Raw genomic sequence first — 21412 nt, forward strand, 5'->3', positions numbered from 1 at the left:
CAAATAGCAGTGAATTTAAGCAAGTCCTACAAAATTAAATTGCCCCTTTGTAAGGGTTCTAACCCCCCAATCCTTCCAGGTGGAGACTCAGAGAAGTCAATGATTGCCTTTAATTTTGCTCCTAGTTATCAAATCTAAAACAGTATCATTGCAGTTAGTAGTATTCTTGTTTCTGAAATTAATTCACCTCTCCCCATCTCTCTCCCTCTTTCACTAGTATGAACTATATGATTCTTTCAGATCTGTTGACAATAAAGGATAAACTTATTTATAGAGAAATGACGATGGTGTTTCATTGTTGGCTTATTGTTCCAGAACATAATAACATTTTATTTCTAAGTGAGAGAAGTTAGACCAGGAAAACCTGGGGGGGGAGGGAGGTAAGAGAAGGCTTGGTATTCATATATACAGCTCTCGTCATGTGTTTATGACTGTCACAGTTTCCATATGACAACATACTGCGATGTCATAAATGCCAAGTTCTCCCATTTTAAATTCTCATGAACCTCCAGACCCAAGTAATGGTCGATGTTCAGGAGCATCGGAGAAACCAAAAAGCTGGGGGCTTCTTTGGATTAGCACAGAACAGCACATTCCCTGTCACCCTCCTTCCTCACTTGACAGTCCCCCCAGGCTCTATTTCGGCAACAAAAGTGCCCTAAATATTCTGGGTCTTGATTTTTATTTTCAGGTCAAGTAGGGCCCCCTGTTTTGCCTTCTTGGCATGTCCAGAGGCAGCTAACTTTCCATTCTCACTAGGTGTGAAATGTTCTCCACAAGCCCCCTCCTCAGCTGATATTTCTGTTACTTTGGCTTCAAGGTAAAAGGCTTGAGGGCCTGGTCTTCAAAAGCCAGATTTTTTTTTTTTTCACATGAAGCCTGAAGGGGTTTCAGGGCAAAGTGTGATGGAACCCACTTTCCTTTTGAGTTTTAAGTCAGAGTCAGAGAAGCCAGACATGCAAAGGTGGGGTTTGTGCTGGCCGATGTACTTAGGAAGTGTTTGTTGGGAAAGGTCAGGCAGAGATTTGCAGAAGCAGAGGAAGGAGGGAAGGCATGCCATCACTGAGCAGAGCCCTCTGAGCACCTTCTCCCAAGGCTGAAGGGCGGTAAAGCTCCAGCTCATAATCTCTTCCTAGCTCAAGAGAAGGAGCCACAGCACAGGCCTGAGAGCTATGGGTGGCGATTCTCAGCAGCCTAACATGCCCCATCGGGTTCTTTTCTCCTTCCCTCCTTCCTTGCAGACACTCCAACCCCCTTCAACTGGTCAGCCTCAGCCTTGTCACCAAATATTAGCACCTGCAAATGGGTTCTGTCAAATTTCACTTTCTTCCAGTGTCTCTAAGCTTGACTTTTGAAAGGAGCGATCCTTTTTGGAATGCACTATGTGTATCCAGGGTGTGCGTGTTAGAAAACCTTCCTACCACATCCCAGAAAACGGCCCCACCTTTGGTGAGCCGAGGTTTGGCATTCCCAAGCAGACCAGACCTCCTTTTGCTCAGGTTCTCTGGCCTGATCAGCTCTCTTTACAATTCTTTTCCTGAGAGGTCCACGGAGATCAAAGGGGCTTGTTCACAAAACACCAGACACTTGGAATAGGGTTTTTGTGGGGTTTTTTTTGTTTTGTTTTTTTTTAGTTTAGTCACAAGCAGTTAGAGCTAGCTGAACTCTGGAACAGCAAAGCCTTAACCAAATAGTGCGATTGTGAGGTGAGCTGAGCAATTATTGAACTCAGCTTTCTCTCCAAGAGGGATTTCAGCTCTCGACAAGTGGCACAAAAGGGGCTGACGGGGTAACCATTCTGCATCTCTGGAAATCAAGAACTGGAGATGGTGGAGGGGCAGGGTCCCAGAGCTGCGGTGGCTTTTAGGCAGGCAGGAGCCCGGGCAGGCGAGGGGCCTTCGTCAGCGGCGCCCGCTCCAGCGCTGGGGTGCACGCACAGCCTAAGGAGGCAGCAGCGGAGCTGGAGTTGGCCTCCGCGGCCAGGACTGGAGTACAGCTGTGAATCTGTGCTAGAGTCAGTCACAAACATCCTCGAAGAGGTGGGGGATCCTGGGAGAGAGGTGATCTGCAGAACACAAAGAGTATCCCCGAATAAGAATTCCAGATCTCACCAGCTCACTTCAGACGCCTGCACACACAAAATTACTTTATTTGCCAGAGCAGAGAAGAAAGCAAAGGCAAGCAAGCTTGTCCATGGCCATTCTAGAAGCTGCAGTCCACTCTCCCTTCATCCTTTCCCCGGTGTTGAACCTTAGGGACCCGGCTGCCTTCTCCTGGCTGAGATCTGACATGACTGAGGTGGGGGAAATCCCTAAGCACCCGAGCCTGGAGCAGCCCTGAGCCTCCAGGCCAGCGATACACCCACTCAGGCCGGAGAAGCAGGCAGTAAATTCCTCTCCTATAATTAGTGCCCCTGGAAGGCATGTGTTTTGGATTGGGTGGTGGGGACTGGAGCTGCCAGTAGCAACTTTACTCCTTTATTCCTTTCCTGAGTCTTAATATTCTGTTTTTGAATCCAGTAATTGTAGCTCCCAAAGCAAAAAATCTGCTCTTGACACCAAGTCCCTTCAGCATGCCTATTTCAGAAGTCGGAAGGCCCAGGGCATTACATAGGCTTTTGGACTGATGGGGAGCTTCTCTGATTTCTCTAGGCTTGTTCTGATGGAAACAAAGAACGGGAGCCTCCCTCCTTCCCAAGACTTGTGCATATTTACAGAACTGCACTGCAGTTTTAATAAAACATCTGTTCTTGCTTCTGCTGATGAGCTTCCATAATTGTTTTCAAACAAATTTAACAGGAAAATATAAATATATTTAGAAAAATTCAAGTCCCAGCCCCTTCCCCATAGACAGCCAATCTTTTGCCAAGGGAGGAGAAAGCACAAAATGGGAAAAGGAAAAAAATATTATCCCAAGGAGGGAAGATCCAACCCCTATGACCTGCTTGCCCCCTTGGATTGAGTCCTCTCAGTAAATTTCAGCTGCAAAATCAAAGGTCCAACTAAAAGAAACGTGGATTTTCTCCCTTTGGAGATACAGAGGAGAGTGTTGGAAGTTAATATTCCCCAAATTCCTTAGGTAAAGGGAAGACATTTGTGTTTCTGATTCTCCTGGTATCTTCCTTCCAGAATTTCTGCCTTTCCCCCCAGCAGCTGTTTTCTGTTCATTATAAATCGAGGAAACCTTTCAGGATCTGCCCTCTGTTTAGGAACGTAATAAAACACTTAACTTTTCCAGGCCTGAGACTTACTTTCTGCTCCTCAGGTCGCCCACCCCTGAGCCTACCACCTTTAGGCCCCAAAAGAGAATCTCCCCAACTTTGGCGCCCCTTTCATCTCTGGGTATGACTGAGGGTGGGGCGCCAGGAAACTCAGGCATCCTTGTTGGGAGGAGGGGAGGAAGCACCGGATTCCCTCAAAGCCCCTTCCTTCTTTTAAGGTCCCTCCCTCCCCCACACAGCCATAAAAGAGATTTTAAAATATACAAAAATCCACACACATGGAAGGCAAAGCTTCATTAAGACATCCTATCTTCCATCGTTCAATTTGTTTTACATTGCAACAATTCAATATCTTGAAGGAAGCACCACTGACATGATTTATCCCTCCAGCAATCTCACTCTGAAACAGGGGGATTTTACTCTTTCTTGCCTTGGCTTCTACTTGTTACACTATTGCCCTCAGGGCAGACAGGAGGCTGGGAACTTTGAAAGAGGCTACTGGTGTCCAGGGATGCACTGACTTGTTCCTTAGCTCACCCTCCCCTCAGCTACCTCCCCCCACACCTCTTGCCCTGTAGGGGGACCAGAGCCCCAGCCAGCTGCTGGAAACCTCTGTCCAGGCATGCCATGAATTTGAGTACAGTTGGAATAGAAAGCAAAAAGCAGTACTCTGCTGTTGTGATTGGGGGTGACTGCTATGTTACCCCCAGAAGAGATTACTTTTACAATCTCTCTCTTTTTGGAAGCCTCCTTCTTTAGCCTCTTCATCTTGGAAAGAAAATAGTATAATCCAAGGGCAAAAACTTCCATAATTACAGGATCTTTCTTCTACTCTTCTAAATTCCAACCAATTTCCCTCCTTTTCCAAGGCAGAGGCTGGATTTTTAAAGCGCACACAGATTGTCTGGCAGGAAGGGTCCTCAGCCCCCTAAAGAGGTTCATGTACTAACAGTTCGTCTACACCAGCTCTTATACACTGTCTGCTTTTGGGTTCAAAACTTTATCCCCCCCCCCCCCACCCCCTAGTGACACTCCAGGGAAACCTTAACGTTACAGAAGATGAATAAATGAGGTTTTTTCCCCCAGCGTAGTCCCGTTTATGGCTTTATTGCTACCCATTGATTACTCCGCTTTGTTGCACAGAAGGAAAAGATCATAAAACCCAGCGACATCCGGGTTCTTGTTATAGTCAGACTAAAAAAAAAAAAAAATTAGGGAGAGAAAAATATGAGCATTCGCTGCTTCCTGCGAGCACCTCACTGTCCTCTTTGTCAGCTTCAAGCATTTTTAGCCTGTGTCGATAGCAAATTCAGTTGGATTAATCAGAGGAAAGCCCCAGCTGCAAACCTTCTGCTGTTTTGGTTCACTCACTGCATCTCTCTCTCTCTCTGTGTAGCCTCTACAAAACTGTTCTTTCCTAGTCTTCTTTTTCTCAGCCTCAAAGTGTGTGTGGGGGGGGAAATGGAAGGAAGGGCTGCTGAGAATCCAGAGGTGACTGGCTGAAACCTGGGGTCCGCAAGCCCCACAGCTCGGGTACAGGGGCACTCTCCTGGGCAGAGCAGTCAATCCAGAGCAGATAGGGTCTTCTGACCTGAGCAGGAGCACAGCCTGTTGGAAGGTAACTGTCCCTTGGAGTACCACCAATTTCGTCTTTCAGGCTGTGTCCTATGTGATCACACCACTGACCGCGCTGCTCCAAATCATAAATTCTCACCAACATAAACAGGAGTTGATGTCTTTAGAAAGAATCCCAAAGTTCCCTCTCTCATTGTTATTATTATTATTATTATTTTATTATACGTATAAATATAACTATTTAAGGCAAAAATGTTGCAAGAGTTTCCCCAAAAGCTAGGTCCTGGGGAGGAGCAGAAGGCTAGGACGCTCACTTCAGGACCCCACTGTCCTCGTGGTTGCACCCTCACCCGTCAGCTCTACCTGCCCCCACACATCCCCTGACACTCAGCACTCGGCCTTCCTCCGTGCTTCAGGAAATTTCCTTTTCCTTTTCTTTTTTTTTTTTTTTTAATTATTGGGAAAATATGCTGTCTAGTGGTGGGAACTCAGTTCATGGCTGTCAAATCGTAATGTCTTCTAGAATTTCTGGGAACTTCCTTCCACTGGGGAGGATCTCCTCAAATGAAGCAACCAGGATTTAATTTTAGAAAAAGGGCAGACACAAACGATGAAATTAGACTGGAAACACAAGCATTTCTCTGCCCGGTCTTTAGCCACAACACAGCAAAGTTAGCTGGGGCGGAGAGATTTCCTGGGACTAGACCTTTCCTTCCGCAGGGAACAAGGCCCTGCTCAGGGACCTGCATGCCCCGCCCCCAACCGGTTCATGTATATATGTATATATGTCTGTGTGTGTGTATACATACATATATACATATATGTATTCTTAAAAGAAATTCAAGTCTTACTTCCAAAGCACACACTTAGTCTCAACTAGGGAATCAACAGAAGCAGAAGCGATTTTTTTTCCCCCTTCTTGACATCTGGCTTGTGATTGGCTGGAAGGGGGTCAGCTGACTTTGTCATTTTGTCTGTCCTGGATTGGAGCCGTCCCTATAACCATCTAGTTCCGAGTACAAACTGGAGACAGAAATAAATATTAAAGAAATCATAGCCCGACCAGGTAAAGGCAAAGGGATGAATTCTTACTTCACAAACCCTTCCTTGTCCTGCCACCTCGCCGGGGGCCAGGACGTCCTCCCCAACGTCGCCCTCAATTCCACCGCCTACGATCCAGTGAGGCATTTCTCGACCTATGGAGCAGCCGTAGCTCAGAACCGGATCTACTCGACTCCCTTTTATTCGCCACAGGAGAATGTCGTGTTCAGCTCCAGCCGGGGGCCGTATGACTATGGATCTAATTCCTTTTACCAGGAGAAAGACATGCTCTCAAACTGCAGACAAAACACCTTAGGACATAACACACAGACCTCAATCGCTCAGGATTTTAGTTCTGAGCAGGGCAGGACTGCGCCCCAGGACCAGAAAGCCAGTATCCAGATTTACCCCTGGATGCAGCGAATGAATTCGCACAGTGGTGAGTTTTACAGCTCCGAGATATAAATTAAATAAACTGAACTGGCTTTATGACCGGCTTCCCTAGAAGAACGGGCGGAGAGAGTTTTTTATGGCCCCATAAAAACAATCACGCTCGTCTCCTCGCCGACACCGAGACAGGGCCCCCTCTTCAGCCCCCTCTGTTCGCCTCCCGCGCTGGCGCGGAGGGGCCTGGCCCCCTCGGTCCCTGACGGATTGGAGGGTTCCAAGAAAAGCTAAGGGGGCAGGAACAGGGCAGGGGATGAGGGGAGGGGACAGAAGGTGAGGGAGCCCCCCGAAGTCTAGTTAGGCCGGAGAGAAGGGAGGGAGTTAGGAGACGACAAAAAAGTGGGGAGAACTTTCCAGGAAGCTGGGCTATTGGGGAAGGTGGGGAGCCCAGGCCCTGAGAGACGGGGCCCTTAACCCCAGTAGTTGGGATGTGTATCTTTATATATATTTTTAATCAGCTTTTAGACAGCCAGCTTTCTGTCTGATTTTTTGCCCCGCCCCCAGCTTTCTTTGGGACTCATCTCCCACCTTGTGGGATAACTGAATGAAGTTGGGGTTCTGGCTGTACCCCCAGTGGGGGTGGGGCAGAGCGAAAGGAAAGAAGGCTCGAGCGCGAAGTTGAGAGGGTCTGGACTTTGCGAGACAGATGTTGCTGATTGTTTTTAGTGTGTTTTGTGCCTGGATCTCTAGGGGTCGGTTACGGAGCGGACCGGAGGCGCGGCCGCCAGATCTACTCTCGCTACCAGACCCTGGAGCTGGAGAAGGAATTTCACTTCAACCGCTACCTAACTCGGCGCCGGCGCATCGAAATCGCCAATGCTCTGTGCCTCACCGAGCGACAGATCAAAATCTGGTTCCAGAACCGCCGGATGAAGTGGAAAAAAGAATCTAATCTCACGTCCACGCTCTCGGGGGGCGGCGGAGGGGCAGCGGCCGACAGCCTGGGAGGGAAGGAGGAAAAGCGGGAAGAGACAGAAGAGGAGAAGCAGAAAGAGTGACCAGGACTGCCCTTGCACCCCTCTCTCCACCCTTGCTCACCCCAGCTCCCCAAATCACACACTCTGCATTTATCACTGGCACACATTGATGTGTTGTGACTTCCTAGAAGAAAATCGGGATCAGAGGCGGGCCTGAGAGCCAGCTCTGGACCCCCCTCACTGCACAACTCTAGCTCGCTTTGCTATCTCCTTCCTGGCTTGTCTGCAGGCCCCTTCCCTCCACCAGGCCCTGGGGACCAGGTCCCTGAACCTCGCTTCAGGCTCCACTGATGTCCCTCCAAGTGAGCCCTAGGCTCTCTCCCCACCCCTCCGTCGCCTTTCACCCAGCCCGCTCCTCCCCCCTGCGCAGCGGAGAGCAGGCTCCGGGCCTGGGGCCTCCACTCCGGGGCCTCAGGGCCCTGCCTGGCAGCCGCGGGCGGGAGGCCTCAGGAGGACGCGCCTTGGCCCCCCGCAACAACCCCTAGGGCCTCTCCCCAGTCCCTACCCGGCCCCTCTGCCCCAGCAAACGCCCAGTCCACGCAAAGTGTATTTAAAGATTCCTAGGGGTCATTATGGCATATTACGAGCTGTGACCGTTTCTGTGTGAATATTTCTAGCTGTATTTGTGGTCTCTGTATTTATATTTATGTTAGCACCGTCAGTGTTCCGATCTCATTTTAAAAAGGATTTTAAAAAAAGAGGGAAAATAACATAAAGAAAAAAGTGAATGACGTTTGTTTAGTCAGTAGGAGAAAGTAAATAAAGAAATACCCCCTCGTGTTATCCTCCTGTGTAAATCCGACCTCTGGATCCGTTCTCGAATATTTAATAAAACTGATATTATTTTTAAAAGTTTATAATCCGCCTGCCTGTTCATTCTCCCTGTGGCGGGCCAGCCAGCAGGGCTCCCCGTGGCCTGGCCCTCGCTCGCCCGGCAGCAAGGCGCCGAGCCTCAGTCCGGTGCTCTCCGGGCCGCGGCGGGGCTCTGGGAGGCCTCAGACCCTCCCTCCGCGGAGCAACACACACCCGGGAAAGAAGGGAAAGAATCGCCAGAGAGGCGGCCGCCTGAGCTCTCTCGGGGGCGGGGAAGCTGCAGCGAGCCCTGCTGGGCTCCCAGCCCCACGCGGGCCTTTCTTCCTGCCTGGAGCCTGGGAGCTTCGGCTTCTGAGCCCTGAGCCCAAAATTGGAGCAAAGGAGCCTGATGCGAGCACCTGGGCCGCCCTACGCCACTGCCAGCAGCTCGGGGAGAAAGAGGACCAGCGAGCAAGCCCCCAGCCCGCCAGGCTGGCCGCTGCGAAACGTGGCTGAGGCGCCCTGGCAACGGGAGGACGGCGGGATTCAGTCCGCAGAAACTGAGCGATCCAAGGACGTCTCGAAAGAGAAAGACTGGAAACTGAGTTCTGGCCTGTACTGGGACTCCTGGCCCGCCAGACAAAATAATTTCTTCCTTACAGCCCCAGCCTGTGGGTTCCTGTCTCTTCTCTCCTCCAACCTGGTGCAGGAAGGGCTCAACAGGACCCTAGCCGGTTCCTTGACTCCAGCCTACTTCCCCCAAGCCTCGGCAGAGAAACCTGAGTGGGCCTAGGGGAGAGGCGGGGTGGGAGGTCTCCCGGAGGGAAAAATCGCCAGAGTTTTGCAAACTCTCCAGGTCTCTGCCCCCCCCCCCCAGCCTCCGCCAGCGGAGAGGGGGCTCTGGCAGAGGCGGAGAGGTCTTGGGGAAAAGCAGGCAGCGAAGAGTAGGATTTGGGACTAAGAAAGCAAGGGGGAATCCCAAAGGTTGAAGAGACCCTGGCCAAAGACTGTCTGGGTTGGCCAGGCGCCTGGCCTGCCCAGCCCCCTCCCCGTGGACCTTCTAGCTTGAGGGGAAGCCCTGACTAAGGGCCTACCCCCCCCAAAGAGTGCAAGCAGACCTTTTTCTCTGCCTCGCACATCATGTGTGTGGAGGCTTCAGTGTCGCCCCTCCACGCTCTTGGGGGTCAGCTCTTTGCAGCCTGAAATATCTGGCCTCTGAACTCCGCGAGCGAGGGTCACCCATGTGTCTGCTTCCGCACTGGGAGGTTGCCTCCTGCTGCTCTAGCGTTCCCAACATCCTGAGGTCTGCCCAAGCCTGCCTGGCCCCTTCTTCAGTCACATCCCAGGGAGCCCCTAGGACTCAGCCTGGGGACCCCTCCAGCCTGGGGACCGCCTGCTTCTGCTCACTCGGGGACCTCCTGTCTCCCCTCCCAGAGGGTGCGTTAATTTTCCCGAGCTCCTCTTCGGCGGAACTGGGTCCAGTGCTCCCAAGCAAGAGGCTTTGACCTGTAGTTTAGGGAAGCAAGACAAGACCTCTCAGTTCTCTACCCTGGGCTTGGGCGGCCTCGACCTCAGTCGTCTCCGAGGTTTGGAAAGATCTGGAACTGCGCGTGCGCACCCTAACAAGACCTCATCTTTTCAAAGACCAGCTCAAGGGGCTCAGTCTGTCCAACAAGCAACTTCTCCACCATCCAGCGGCCACAAGGCCAAGCAACGCCTCGGGATGCAATTCTGCCAAGTCGGCACCAGATGTCGCTGTGAGCTCGTCGTCCCGACTACCCCCCATTCCGAACCATTTTTTTTTCTCCCCCTTGCTTCTCTGTCTCACCACCCCACCCCCCCCCTCCCGCGTTGGGCTTTGCCAACATATCAAGATGCGTTTCGCCGGCTTCCATCACTAACCTCCCGGAGGTCATCAAGCCAAATTTATGAGTGGCCGCTCCAGTCACGTGACTCTATTTAAGGCTCCCTTATTTGGGAAGAGCGCATAGGATAAAGAAAGAGATATCTCCACCTATAAATTGTGCACTTTGGAGAACAAAAAACCCCTCAACTTCAAAGAGTCACAAATCACCCTTAATCAAAAAGGGTGCAGAATTTTTTTTGGGCCCTCCCCGCCATGAGCTCCTACGTAGCCAATTCATTCTATAAGCAGAGCCCCAATATCCCTGACTATAACATGCAAACTTGTGGGAACTATGGATCGGCCTCAGAGGTGCAGGCGTCCAGGTACTGCTACGGCGGATTGGACCTAAGCGTCACTTTCCCACCGCCGGCGCCTTCCAACTCTCTCCACGGGGTAGACATGGCTGCCAACCCCCGGGCTCACCCCGACCGCCCCGCCTGCAGCGCCGCGGCCGCTCCGGGACACGCTCTGGGCAGAGATGAAGCAGCTCCTCTGAACCCCGGGATGTACAGCCAGAAGGCGGCTCGCCCGGCGCTGGAGGAGCGAGCTAAGAGCAGTGGGGAGATCAAAGCGGAGGCGCAGACAGGGCAGCCCTCCGGACTCAGCCAGCCGCCGGCCCCGCCACAGATTTACCCGTGGATGACCAAACTACACATGAGCCACGGTAAACTTTAGGACTTCATTTTGCGCGCTCGGGTCCGCCTGGGTTTTATAGGCCATGCGGGGCAAATAAAGAAAAAAAACCTGCGGCCATAAATTTTACGATCCAGGCATCAATGGCTCGTAAAACTGTCCACTAAAAGGCTTAGAGGCTGTGTGCGCCCAAATTTACGACGACATAATTGGATCATAGGAACAAAACGTGTATAAAAGGCAATATTCAATTTTTGGGGGAGAGGGAGGGAGTTAAAAAAATAGAGGGATCTGAAGGGTGAGGAGCGAGGGGCTCCAGAGTGGGGTCCCCCGCGGGCCCTCCCTCCCTGCGGAGCCGGCTCGGCCGGGATCGCGGCTCCGGAGGATTCCAGCGACTCGGGAGGGGCGGGAGGGGGGTCCCCGGTGCTCGGATCTCGAGGGTGCTTATTGTTCGGTCCGAGCCTGGGTCTCCCTCTTCCCCCCATCCCCCCTCAGCCCCTCCGGCCGCAGAGTGAAGGCGGCGGTGGAAAGTTTACTGCCCGGGCGGAGGCGCTTCACCGGGGAGGCCTGCCCGCCTGGCGGCCCCTCTGACCTGTCCCACCGCGCTCACCTCCACTCCCTCCGACCACGGGTGGGGGCTGGGACTGGGGTGGGACGCTGGGGTGCTGCACGCTATTCACCCCTCCCTGGCTTGGGGGGGATTTATGTTCCAGAAACGGATGGCAAGCGGTCCCGAACCAGTTACACGCGCTACCAGACCCTGGAGCTGGAGAAAGAATTCCACTTTAACCGCTACCTCACCCGCCGCAGGCGCATAGAGATTGCCAACAACTTGTGTCTCAACGAGAGACAGATCAAGATCTGGTTCCAGAACCGCAGGATGAAGTGGAAGAAAGATTCCAAAATGAAGAGCAAAGAGGCTCTTTAGAGGCAGCAGGGAGCGCGCGGAAGCACCCCAGCCGGCTTTGGTCCCTGCGCCCTTCCTTTTCGGTTTTCCTTGTTCTAGATTTTGGGGCGGAGGCTGGAGCGCTGGCTCCGGGCCTCCCAGACAAAAGCGCATTTCCTTGGCATTCCGAATCCCCGTCGACCCAGGGTTCCACAGGGCCGCCTTCACAGCCTGTCTCGCCTCAACTCAGCTGAGCACCAGGCCCGGGCACACCCTTGCAGGGTTTGGCCGCAGGGCCGCGGCGCACTACTGGCCGTCGGAGCCGGCTAAGCCTCGTCCTGGGCCGCGCCTCCAGCCCTAGCTCGGCCAGCCTGAGTTAAGGTGAGACAGCCCGGCCCTAACCCCTTCGTTACACCTCTTCACCCTCTTCTTTGTTCCTGCCTAGGCTGGCCAGGCCGCTGAAGGCTGGCAGTGCCGGACAGTGGCTATGAGCAGACTTGGGGTGCTTTCCTATAGCAACCAACCTTTATAGCTTCTAAACTCATCTTTACTTACTAATGATTTGCATATGAAAGACGGAGCCGAAAGTGGGCCCGTGGCCCTCCCAACCTTCTAACCTCCTCCCCACAGCCCGGAACCTCCCCAGCCTGGCCTGCTGCATGCACTCTCAGGTTCATGGTCCCAGCCTGCTAGCTAGCTCAACTCTTGGGTCTCTTGCCTTTGGACCCCAGCAAACGGTTCTTGAGGCTTTTTCCTGTATCTTGCCACACTCTCACTTTCCTGCCCCATTGCAGTCGCCCCACTATTTATTGACTCCAGGTCCTTCCTGAAACTATATTTTGTCATATCAAATAAAGGTGAAGAAAGAGCAGGGCTAAAGATGCAGCAACTTCTGTCTGTCTAGGGCACGCGTTGAGCAGGGATGTGTCTAAGTAGGCTCCAAGGTGTGTGGGAGGCCCACTCGTTAAGCCTTCCCTTTGAAAAGGAGCATCAAGAAGGGGGGAATGTAACTGAATTCCTTTCTCGATTTATGGTTCCAAGAAGGGGCTCTGGGGTGAAGGGGAGAAGCCTTGAGGGCCCCTGTACTGGCGTTTCCCGTGCCCTGATTATCTAAGGCACCCAGACTTTTCTAGGCTTGAGGCTGCTGGACTGAATTTGTAGTCTATGGTTATTCCAGGAATGGGAACTCGTGGCTCCACTGGCTTGTCTCAGGCCCCTCTGGCCCTCAAGGGCTCTACTGAGTCTTGGTCACCCCTGAGGGTCGCTTCTGGACAAAGAAGAAAGGCTGAGCCCTCAGTCTACGGTTGTGTTTGACTCCCAGAAGGACTTCCAGAAATAGTAGGTGCTACTAGGTAAAGAGGTGTGGGGTGAGGGGAGGTGGCCAGGTTTGAGCTTTGCTTCAGCTTTCCTTGCTGTGGGATAGGGCAAGGAGGGCTGGAGAGGCGAGGGCATACTGCCGCGTGTGCTGGCCTTAGAGAAAACACAGGCTGCTCCCGGCTCCTAGGGTCCAAGTAAAGGACAGTTAACTGGAATAAGAGCTGCCTAGACCAGAGTCATGTCTGTTTGCCATCATTTATCACAGTCTCTGAGATTTTGTATGAAGGGGGAGGGTGGCCTATCAGGGAGGGGGCGCAGCTAACTCGGGTGGCCTGGGCACATGCTCTGCCCAGCTCCCCTCTGTCCTGGGATGCCCTAGAGGAGGAAGTACTTTACAGGAGAAACAAATGTGGGAAGGCTCCATAAAACTTTACTGCATTTCCACTCCAGCCTCCTACAATGGGGTGATTTCCTGGAGTCAAGCCTAAATCTCCCCAACCCCCAACCCCCATATACTGTGCAGATCTGCAATTGAGCTAAGGGCTGCTTTTCACTGGGACACAGTGGCTCTGGGGAGGGGCAGGGAGATTTATTTTTATGCTTATCAATGCTTATGCTCCGTGGATTTATTAAAGGACACTGCATCTCAGTGTCTAAGCTGCTGTGTCTGTCATTTTTAGAAGACCCAAGAGCTTGTCCTCATCCCATGCTTATCGTGTAGGAGGCCTCAGCAAGTGTTTGTGGACCTGTGTCTCTCACCACTTTTCCCCCTGTGCTCAGGCAGGCGAGGGCACCGCTAAAGTTGCCCTCAACACGCATCCTTCAGGCAGGTAGCCCAGTCCTAACCAACTCTCTCCCTCCCTCCCCCCCTCCCTCCTCCTTCCCTTCCTACACACACACACACACACACACACACACACACACACGCACACACAGAAATAAAATATGTGATTTTCTTCTTCAGGGAGTTATTTTAATCTTTTTACATGCTGAGTAAAACTATTGTGTGAGCACTGAAGCATGAAGGAGCCCTGGTGGCTTGGATGGGTACCAGTTAAGTAAGGAAGCAGCTATGGCACCCACACTCACCTCCCTGGCTTCAGGAGGCCCTGTGCGTCCTCCCCCGGGGGACACATCAGGGCTTGGTGAAGCAAGGCCTTGATGGGGAGTGACTAGGGTGATACTGGTCAGACCTGGCAAGGTTCACCAGCCCTCTGGGAATTGTTTGCCTCTGTCCGCAGGCCTGAACCTCCTTTTCGCTGGAGGCGCAGCTGAAGGAGTGCCTTAGCTTGCCCAGGCTTGGGGGGGGGCTGTCTACCAGCTTTCTTTTCTATCACAGCCTTGAGCCCTTGTCCAGCCACAGCTGCAGCGGGTATCTACAGAGGCGACAGAAGCAGGAGACACAAAGCCAGAGGCTTCAGACCTCCCTGCACTGGGGGCTGGTGAGGCCTAGACGGTCACTTCCTTTCTGACCAGAAACTTCTGCTCAGGATTTGCCCCACCAAGCTGCCCCTGGACAGACTTTCAAGTTCCAGGGCTTAGCATTTCTCTGGGAAGAGTAGGTGGAAGGACTCCTGGGTCCCAAACCATGATGGTAGAGCCGAGCCCGTCCCCCCAGATGCCCTCGACCCACCCACTCTGGCAGCAGGAAAAAGGGGGAAGAATCATGACTTACCTTCCGGGGGAGTGGGAAGAGGGGACACGGCCCACTCTGAGCAATTAGAGGAGAAAAATAGGAAGAAAAATATCAACACGACCTCGAAGTCATCAGGTCCTTATAGAAATAAGTAAATAAATAAATAAGGATCCACCTTATCCCCCCTCCCCACCCTGCAAGGGGGTGCGAGAGGGGCAAGGGAGCAGCTTTTTAGTGTAACTGAGCATTAGAGAAATAGGAAAAGGTTCTATGTGAATTTAGAAGTTTGAAACTTTTGGAGGTTATTTATGTGAATGGCCTGAAGGCAAGCCCGTGAGTGGCTCTTGGGGGACCACGTGATGTCATTAAACCAAGTTTTATGGTGTAGGGAGAGCTGACAAACCCACAATGTATTTACATCATATATAATCTTAACTGTCCAGCCATGCAGCTGCTGGTGAGGTTTAACGCTAGGACAGAGGGCCTGGCAGTTAGAGGGGATTACGGCGCTGGGGATGGTGGTGAGAGAGGTTACATCTTCGCAAATGAATCCCAGGCGATCGCTGTAAGTTAATTCTCTACCCCCTTCTCTCCTTCAGACCTTTTCTCCCATTTACTTAACTCCCTCCCCGACTTGAAAGAAGACGATTCTCACTCATTAAGGGGAAAAAGAGAAAGGCCTCCCCAGACTTCCTCAGGCCCGGGTGGGAGAAGAAGGGAGGCTCCTGAGAAGTAGGAAGATGAAGGACCTTATCTGCCTAGACCAGGCCTCCTCTCTGCAGCCTTCCTTTCACCTGGTTGCTGCTCAGCTGGGCTAGAAAGAGGTCTCCCATCTCCAGAGTTCTGCAAGGTCCCCCTGACCCTCTATGGGTTGGGAAGAATGGCAGAGCCAGAACCGAGCCTGTTTGGTTGTGGGAGCCTACAAACCCTAAACACTAGGGCAAAGTGCCTCTGGAGTCCCATTTCCCAGAGGCCACTAGCCAAGTACCTGAGAGTGGGAAGCTAGGAGGAAGGCAGGGGAGACAGCTCTGTGCTTTCTGAACTCAGACTGCTGCTTAGACGGAGCTCAAAATCTCACCACCAGGCCTGGAGTGGGCAGCTCCCTGAGCCTCCCAGCAGTAACTCCTCAGTCCCTCCCGGCTGCTCCAGCCTTGCCTAGATAAAGCTAAGTCATCCCCCCCCCCCCGTAGAGGTGTCTACTCGCTGTGCAGCAAATGTGTGTTGGATTTGGGTAAGCACAGAGGCTCTGGGAAGCCCTCCTATGGGGGGAGGGGGAGAAAAGGATGTGAATCCCTAGGGATGGAACTAGCAGGACCCAGATTGTGCAAGGGGTTGCCTTCAGGTTTCTATCAGGGAGCAGTAAAGGCATCGGAGGCAGGAGGCCATCACACTCGTGTTTATGGTGCTAACTCATAAAAGTGGTTTGTGCACTGGCTGGAAAGAGGGTTTGAGGGAATGGGGAAGGGGAGCAGGGCGTAACCTCCCAGAAGACAGGACTGCTTTGGTCGAGAGGGCTCTGTGCACCTGCTTTTGGAGAGACGCTGTTGTGGGGAAGGGCGGCGTGCTGCTCAGGTGCCCTACTACAAGCAACACAGCAAAAACCACGAGGAGATTAACAAGGGGCACATGTGGGGAGGACAGAGGCCCAAGGCAGGGGGAGGGTAGCCAAGCCCCAGAGTTATCTACCACACCCCACCTGCTTAAACTCTCAAGTACCAAAAGCTCGGGCCCCAGGGTGGAGGGCTCCTCTGACACCCTCCCCTAGAACCCCGATCTTGCTCTCTCCAGCCCCTCTTCAGCTTTTACGTCCTGCTGAGGGGCCTACTCTTTCCACTCTGTTCCCCACTGCTCTGTGATGCTGAGGGTTTCTGGAAACTTTCTGATTTAAGCTTTAGGAAGATGGGAGTTTCTCTCTGGACTCCTCTTCTTCCCTCAGGCGGACTTCAAGGGTCTTTAACCAAGGATTTAATCTGAGCCTGAGCCGATGCACTATTCCCTGGCCACTCCAGGGAGTCCTTTCTTTCTCTCAGAGGAGGGGGCGAGGTGAGGGTGTGTTTTATGGATTTACACAGCGTCTCTTGGAGGCAGCCAGGACGTCTCCCCTTTTAATCTTCAAGCTCAAAAGTTCCATTTCAATATCTTTTCCTCCTTCTTTAACAAGCTTTCCGCTCTCCCTTCCAATGCTTTGTTTTGGTCAAGTCGATACATTCATGCGTATGTGTGTGCGCGCGCACACAGTCATTTATATACGTGTGTGTGTGTGGATGAATTTGTATATATATATGATGTTTTACCTGGTCTCGCCTGGAAATGAGCAAACACAAAAGGAAGATGAGATTCCTATTTTCCCACCCTCTTCTCTGGACGAATTTGAGGTGGGGAGGGTAACAGTCGGATGCCAGGGAAGCCCCAGCCAACCCAGAGAGCTTTTAATTTTGTTCCTCGGTCTTTAACCTCAGAAGAAGCAAAGAACCAATCAGGAAAGTGTTTAGGGGAGTCACATGCCCCCACCAGCCAATCAGCAAAAAAGTGCTTGGCTCAGTGTCTGGAGCGGGCCACCTCCGTCTCTCCTCTCTTCTCCCCCTCCCCACTCTTCCTTAACACAGGATTAGGGACCTGGGTCAGCCCTAGCGAGCGCAAAAGCACAGGGAAGAGCTATATTAACCAGATTACAGGCTGTTCCGAGGCGTTTCTAGTTTCTAACAAAATTGTTTGTGGAGTTAACGGTGGTCCATTTTTTCCTGGGGAACTGCAGCTGTCCGGGCATCTAGAGCCAACCTAATTTGATGGCTTGACCTTTACCGATTTGACTTTCTTGAGATGACTCGGAATCAGGCTACAGAGCAAACACCGGGGGAACTACAGCCCTAAATTAAAAAATCTGAGTTGCTCCCTACACACTTGACTTTTTCTTTTTCTTTTTTTTTTTTTAGCTTTTGGAGTTTTCCTTTGCCTGCAGTCCTCTTAGGGATCCAAGGAATATTAAAGAAATTAACTTTCCAGAAACACTCCAAGAGCAATTAGCTTTAGCAGACTGCCTCAAGCAAGGTTGGACAAGGTGGCAGAAGTGGAGATGGTTTTTGAAAATTATGCTTGATACCTCTAGTTTGTCAAATGACTTTAGGCCAGTTAAGGAGAGTCTAAAAAACAATGAGTGGACTCAAATAATCTCCTGCTTCTACATTCCAAAGTGTTTAAGCACTTTCCTTTCTTTTAACAAGATATAATAAAATTGGCTGGAGAGTACAGCTCAGTGGTGGGGCATGTGTTTAGCACGCTCAAAACCCTGGTTAAAATATACATATATTGGTACACATAATGGTAGCTGTCTTTATACTGCAGGAGAGAGTTGTCAAAGGTGTGTGTATTTTGACACTGCGTTTATGTGGATCAAAATAGAACAAGCAAATCAATAACTTCTGACCAACACAGCATACACAAAGGGAAGGGTTGTGTTTGTGCGTACTTGGACACTGGAATGCCTAGCCTAGGCATTCTCTTCATATCACCAGGTTTTTTTCTGGGGATTACTTTCTAATAGAATTCCTCTGCCTGTGCCTTCAGTTCTAAACTTCTGCACCCCATGAACTAAAGTGTAGGTGCTCTCCCTGGCCCTCCTCTGCGAGTATGATGGACAGAGAGAAATGCCCTGACTGGTTGTCTTCTGGGTGGGGCTGATTTGGGACTAATGCCATGGGTTGTGAGGGGAGGTTAGGGTAGAAGGCAAAACCAGGGCCCTCTCCTAAAGGGCAGGGCTCCATTTGCCTCTTATGAGTGACAACTTATTATCAGCTCCCATGATAGGTGAGGAAATATAGCAGATCTGCTCTGTCCCCATTGGAAGAAAGATTTCTCAGAGTGGTCCACCCTCTCTTCGTGTCCCATGTCTCTCCTAATCCTGTTAGGTGCTTTGGGTTGTTTTTGAAGGGGAAGCATCTTTGCTGTAGCTCTGTGTCATTTTATTGGGAGGCCAGCACCATGAGTCTGAGCCTCCTCCAAAGCACAGCTAGAGCAAAGGCAGCACTTACAGCGTGAGAAGTATGAAATTTTGATGCCAGGCTAGGGTTTCTGGCTTAGGGGTCTAATAGAAGAGAGGACTATAGAAGCTTGAGAAGTCAAATCCCTGCCCCCTGTTCTACTTTTGTTGGGTCTTTGTAAGTCCTAGGGTGTGCTTGTTCTGCTAAGGTATCCCTAGGCTGCTTTAATGGAGTTCTAGGAGTCTCCCCCAAATTGCAGGTTGTGTGGGGGCCACCACAGTGATATCTTTGTTCCTGAATCTCACAGAATCCTGCCAATCTTGTCCCTCTCCTACTCCTAAGGGTAAAGGAATGAAAAGCTAAGGATATTCTGTCTGTCTGTGTGTGTGTGTGTGTGTAAACAATTTGAAACTTGGGAAAGTTGGACTAGAACATTTGTCTAGGATCTTGCTCTGCCTCTGATTGAGCACCATTAGAAGTTATGGTGAAATTATATAAAAGGTTCCAGACACCCTGCAAGGCAATGCAGGAAGGAGGCCCCTCTCTCTAGTTCTGCCCTGATCTGTAGTCCTATAGGAGAATGTGTATGCTCACTTCCCTTGGATACTTTTCTATTGCTCCACAGGTCTCAGAGAGCAGGCTAGTTCTGCCCTCCAGGGATCCCTAGTTCTCCCCCTGAACACTAGGACCCAATACAGAGTGTATGTATATGCCTAAATTATGATTTGATAGAAGTGGGAAGCCTGGCTGGACACAGTAAACCAGCCTCCAACCAATTTCTAGCCCTCCCTCCTTTTCCCTTCTTTCCACTGGCCCAGGATGGAAACCATTTGTTCACCCCACCCCCCCCCCTTAAGCCTTCAACCTTTGAGTTTCTTCTTCCACCTCTGAAGAATTCAAACTTTGGAATAGCCCCTAATGGGTAGAAGCCATGCTCTTGATCCTGCTGCCTAGAGTTTGAAGTATGTGGAGCTGCAGGGCATGGGAGGGGGTTAAAAAACCGGACTCTTTTGTAATAGAATACCTTTGCTTTTCTTCTCCAGGCTCAAAAGTTTCTTTGCTCAGGCAGAGAAAAAAAAAAAAAAGTTAAAGAAAATACTTCTTTAACTTTCAAAAGTCAACTTTCTAGTTGGAAAACTCTCTGTCTCTCTTCTTCTCTGTCTCTGTCTCTCTGTCTCTCTGTCTCTGTCTCTGTCTCTGTCTCTCTCTCTCTCTCTCTCACTGTGTGTGTGATAAGGGGTCAGGTCCTTCACATCATATTGTGTTTGTGTCCCCTCCCCTGTGAAGGATGGGGTGGCTAAGGTTTTATTGAGGGAGCTTTTCCTGCCCGAGCAGAGCTGGGCCATAAACACCTAAGGAGGCTGTTTTGATCTGGTCACCTCTCCGGAAGCAGCGTCTGAGGTTTTGCTTTGTAAATCACTCTGCTCACACGAGCTGCTAGATTGGATTGTGCTTCCCCAGGCCATCTAGGGCCTCTTCGTTACCTCCCTTCTCCAGTAAACCAAAGACAAATAAAAGGACTTTCAGAGTTCCCCAAATCATCTGCCTCCAATAAGAAAGGGGCCAGTTGGTGACTCCCCTTTGCCCCCAAGACACTCAGAGTTCCAACTTTAAAAGTCAAAACCTTCATTTCCTCCCCCCCCCCATGCAAGCCTAGTCATCAAACACCTTAATCACAAAGGAACAAATTCTGAAGACAAACAGCTTCAGAGCCTGAAAGGGGGAGATCCCACAACTCCCTGGTCTCTCTTGGATCTCTGTGAGCCCTTCCAGAGACAAGAAGAAACTCTGGGGTAGAAGAAACAGAGACAGAGGGGAAGGAGCTGCATGGGGAGGACTGGTGCTGTAACATGGGAGGACCGCTGGCTGGGACTGGGTGACTGCAGGGCTGTGTGGAAAGCCCACAGCCTTCAGAGAGATCTATCAGACCGAGCACATCTTACTGTGATGGTTCTATTTTGTAATGATAATTAATGGGTTTTCAGGTACAGAATAGACTGCAGCCCCGAAGTTCTTTCCCTATCCTGAGCTGTGGGGCTGCTGGGCTAAAGGAAACAAAACAAAATAAAAAACATCCCTCCACCTCCCTCTAAGTCTGGGATATATATGTATCCCATATATATGTGTGTACACACACACACACACACACACACACACACTGTCTTTTGATATTCTCTGTGTAGCCCTGGCTGTCCTGAGATATTCGATATGCTTTGCAGACCAGTCTGGCCTTGAACTCAGATCAGCTGGTCTCTGCCTCCCAAGTGCTGGGATTAAAGGTGTTCACCAGTACACTGAGCTTCTGAGCAGATAAGTGTTTTATCTGGGCACTTTCAGACTATAGGCATCCACTGCCCATGAAATTCCCTTATGCACAGGAAATAGAGCCCCACACTGTAGAAGTCCTTGAAGTCTTTCAATAGTGGAAAGCGAGTTTACCTCATCCATCTCTCAGAAATGGTGGGACACCCAACACAGGCGCCCGAAAAACCTCCTCGCTCTTAGCACAGATACAGTGCAATACTTGTGTCTCAGCGAAGGAAAGAAGCCCTGCCAGAATCTCAGGGTGCGGTTACCCTCCTCTGCTCCACAGTTATATGCAGATTTACAGATCTTTAGATTGATGGATCCACAGTGAGCCTAACAATCCTCTGGGTGCACATGGCCAATCTTTCTCAATAATGGTTGGAGGGTGTTCTGGGATCTCTCAACACCTAAATGAATATTTGGAGTTCTTCCTCCTTAGAAAAAGCTGTGCATGAAGGACTCAGTTTCTATTTTGAAATTTTTATCTAGGTTTATTCAAGGTTCTTAGCCCATAAAGCAGCTACACACTGAAGCTATTTACATGGAGATGTTTATAGGTATTGCAGCTTTTCTGCAGACTTAAAATATTTAAACATATGTTTAGAGATAGTTTCCAGGTCGAATCTGGGTGTAGGAGCGTGGATTCCCCTATTGTCTTTTTAGCTTTCTGCAGTTGCCTGTTCCACTCAAAGTACCCT

General features: G+C 51.0%; 2 protein-coding genes across 2 annotated transcripts; both read left to right on the forward strand.

Annotated features, from left to right (window-relative positions):
- Positions 1–5875: 5875 nt before the first annotated feature.
- Hoxc6 (homeobox C6) lies at positions 5876–7281 on the forward strand. The gene is made up of 2 exons (XM_055618302.1): positions 5876–6275; positions 6974–7281. The coding sequence occupies exons 1-2, from the start codon at positions 5876–5878 to the stop codon at positions 7279–7281; spliced, it is 708 nt and encodes a 235-aa protein (XP_055474277.1).
- Positions 7282–10171: 2890 nt separating this feature from the next.
- On the forward strand, positions 10172–11519 carry Hoxc5 (homeobox C5). The gene is made up of 2 exons (XM_055618304.1): positions 10172–10622; positions 11305–11519. The coding sequence occupies exons 1-2, from the start codon at positions 10172–10174 to the stop codon at positions 11517–11519; spliced, it is 666 nt and encodes a 221-aa protein (XP_055474279.1).
- The last annotated feature ends 9893 nt before the right edge of the window (positions 11520–21412 follow it).

The sequence above is a fragment of the Psammomys obesus genome, unplaced genomic scaffold, assembly GCF_907164565.1.
Source record: "Psammomys obesus unplaced genomic scaffold, mPsaObe1.curated_primary_1811, whole genome shotgun sequence".
Lineage (NCBI taxonomy): Eukaryota > Metazoa > Chordata > Mammalia > Rodentia > Muridae > Psammomys > Psammomys obesus.

Excerpts from the sequence above, each read along its gene's own strand:
- Hoxc6 (XM_055618302.1), top strand. The coding sequence starts at position 5,876 with ATGAATTCTTACTTCACAAACCCTTCCTTGTCCTGCCACCTCGCCGGG. Across the intron at positions 6,276-6,973 it reads GCGAATGAATTCGCACAGTG|GGGTCGGTTACGGAGCGGAC; the intron begins GTGAGTTTTACA and ends CTGGATCTCTAG.
- Hoxc5 (XM_055618304.1), top strand. The coding sequence starts at position 10,172 with ATGAGCTCCTACGTAGCCAATTCATTCTATAAGCAGAGCCCCAATATC. Across the intron at positions 10,623-11,304 it reads CAAACTACACATGAGCCACG|AAACGGATGGCAAGCGGTCC; the intron begins GTAAACTTTAGG and ends TTTATGTTCCAG.